The 2935-nt window shown below is 36.7% G+C and overlaps 1 protein-coding gene across 1 annotated transcript; it reads right to left on the bottom strand.

Moving 5' to 3' along the window:
• Positions 1 to 1612: 1612 nt before the first annotated feature.
• Positions 1613 to 2474, bottom strand: LOC136988577 (uncharacterized). The gene is made up of 3 exons (XM_067286481.1): positions 2214 to 2474; positions 1877 to 2151; positions 1613 to 1779 (listed from the first exon to the last, which is right to left on the bottom strand). The coding sequence occupies exons 1-3, from the start codon at positions 2407 to 2409 to the stop codon at positions 1744 to 1746; spliced, it is 507 nt and encodes a 168-aa protein (XP_067142582.1). The 5' UTR covers positions 2410 to 2474; the 3' UTR covers positions 1613 to 1743.
• Positions 2475 to 2935: the final 461 nt, after the last annotated feature.

The raw sequence follows: 2935 nt of genomic DNA, 5'->3' as shown, positions 1-2935 counted from the left end.
CCACAAAATACGATGTGTCCAGCATCCAAAACGGCTTCATCTTCTACAAGACAACGTTTCCTGTCGCCAATACAGTCTAGAATTTGACGTAAATTCAATGATTTGTTCTCCATTTGGTCATCGCAGTAGTCGTCACCGATGGAAACTGAATCGGCTCAGGCATTGAACAAACACATGGTCGGTTTCTTACCTGTTTCGGCAGCCATCTTGAGCGCCCTCTGTCGGATTTGGCGCTTGCCAATTATCTAAACCGAAATTTTGTGTTTTAGCTTTCCCTGAAATGTTGCAAATTTTGCGCTATGAATTTTTCACTTCAGACCAACGATATAATAATTTTATACATGTCAAACTAAGTGAATGAAAATGTTCAAGTAACCAATAAGCCAAACTTATGTACAGTACATGCCCTCCATCTCCCTGTTTTAAAGCATGGACAATGCAATCGATTGGAACGTAACTGACTTGGGTGCATTGTCTCACATGTAGAGAAATTATGCCTTTTAAGACAACTAAGTTAGGAACATCGCTCTGATAAATGAGACTCTCCAAATTTGCCCATGACCAAAAATCACAAGTCTGGAGATCGCAGGTGCTGTTGATAATGATGGGGTAATCAGTTTTCCATTCATAAAGTACCAATAACTTTTGCACATTGACGCCAATATTAGGGGTGCTCCATCTTACATAAAGATTGTGGTATCTAAACAATTTCGTTGTTGAAGTGAAGGGATGACAAAGTTTAGAATCATATCTCCGTACTTAATGTCATTAGCCCAGATGCAGTGTTTTCTTCAAAACACTATTGTCCAATGAGGAAAGATACCGAGAATCCGCACCTGATTTTCGGTTAATGCGAAGAAATTCATTGATAAACGTGTATGTTTTTTCCAGACCAAACACAGCAGTTGTAAGTGTTCACATACCATTCAAACAAAAACAGATTTCATCGGTCCATAGAATTTGCTTGGTCCATGAATCGTAGGTCGTCATCTGAACTACGAATGAATCGGATCGATGGAATAAGGCGATCTGCCGAGGAAGTGGATGTTTTCCAGGAGAACTTCCTATGAGAAACTGGGTTTAGGTGTTATTGAAGTGAAGATAAAGCAAACAGGAAAACTCCATAAGGCTAACCTGTTAGTAAAGCGCGAACCTGTGACCAACTACCATTGTATAGTAGTTTCATCCACTCAATTACTGGTGGGAAAATAACTTTATTCTTCAAATTTCGATATCTCATTCCATCCATAAATACGTATTATGCTTATTTCAATAATACATATATTATACATTACCGACTTTTTTAATCTTTATGCTCCGTAGACAGCAAGGGGCCTTTTCTCATGCTTTTCGTAGGTTCGGTCAGGCCTTCGTTGAATGATAGCTGGGTGATAAGGGACGAAATACCCCATTGAAAAATTCCCGAGTTACTCTTCCAGAGTAGATTCTGGGTTTCCCAGATCGATTGGTTAATGCAACAATCACCTTAGCCGTCGGGTTATCCATGTTTTAGTTTTAGAACCGAAGCAAGTGAATTATTTTATTTAGAATTTTATAATTTTAAATATATAATTCTTTATATCGAATCATTACATCAGAATTGTAGATTTAGGTTAATATTAATAAAACCAAGTACAGTACATATTATATATAAGTAATTTTCAAGCAGATGAACTTAACAACATATGTAATGACGTTCGTTAGGTGGTGAATAGCCTGTGAATGACTGATAAAAAATAATTCTCATTCTTTCATAAACATCTGGAAGAAATTTTTCGACTAATAAAATGATGACAGCAATTACTATAATTACGGAAATGCAAGAACATAATATAACAATAAAGATGTACATTGGATCAGTTGGTGATCTACGTACAATATTGTCTGATAAAAATAGTTTGGAAATATCCATATTTGAAATGTCTTGATGTTTTTCCTCCTCTGGATCTTTGATTTCTGGTAAATGAAAATCCCTCCTCAATGCGTTGGATTCTTCTCGATTTACACTTCGTGATAATCGATCAGCCACATTAATTTTTCCCATTTGTTCCAGTCTTAGAGCTAGTAAATGATACGTTTCATTGTTTGCTTCGTGCGTATTCCAATGTTCAAGCAAACGACGACACGGGATCTTCTTAGGCACGTGATTGCCTAGAAATATAAACGTTCAAATTCTATCATGAAACACTTATCGTTAGAATTTAATTAATTACCTGACGGAAATGGATCCAAAATGTAGTCGTCTCGATGCAGACTCTCCAAAAGACGTCTACATTCGCTGGAAGTAAGGCTATCTGCCACCATTTGTAATTCGGCTCTATTAATATCGATGGTACTGTGAGAAAAATCAAAAATATAACAAAAAGTAACGAAGAATATTTTATAAACCATCGTCTTCAATGAACTCATGAAGTTCTCTTAAGCAAATTCAGAATAATGATGATTAATAGCTTTACTTCGAATTTAATTTTACAATTTTCAAATTCCAATTCGAATCGAATTTAATTTTACAAATTTCTCTTGTACTTAATTTTTTTTTTTTTTTAACTCTTTCCGCCCTGTGGGCACTAAGAGGGCCTCTTTAGTAGGCCCATTATGGGTTCGGCCAGGCCCACAATGGGGCGACCGGGTGGTGAGGGACGGGGCCCGACATATCCGAACGGACCACCCCCCGAAAAATTCCTGGGGATTATTCGACCCGTTCGGATTCGATCCCGGGTCCCCCAGAGCGGTAGGCTGCCACCTTTACCGCTCGGCCATCCGGCCGTCCTTGTACTTGATTTGATACTCTTTAATTTTTTTATTTAAATATGAAAATGTTAATAATGAAAATGAAATTACAAAACAAATAAAAACATCAATTAAACAAAACATTCAAAATTGTTATAAATATACTGTAGTTAAAAATAGAGTAAATGTAATTTTTTGGGGTTTG

Source organism: Centruroides vittatus, unplaced genomic scaffold (genome assembly GCF_030686945.1).
Source record: "Centruroides vittatus isolate TY-2023 unplaced genomic scaffold, ASM3068694v2 scaffold_3315, whole genome shotgun sequence".
NCBI lineage: Eukaryota > Metazoa > Arthropoda > Arachnida > Scorpiones > Buthidae > Centruroides > Centruroides vittatus.
Note: the sequence above shows the minus strand (reverse complement) of the source record. Positions and strands in the feature narration are given on the sequence as shown.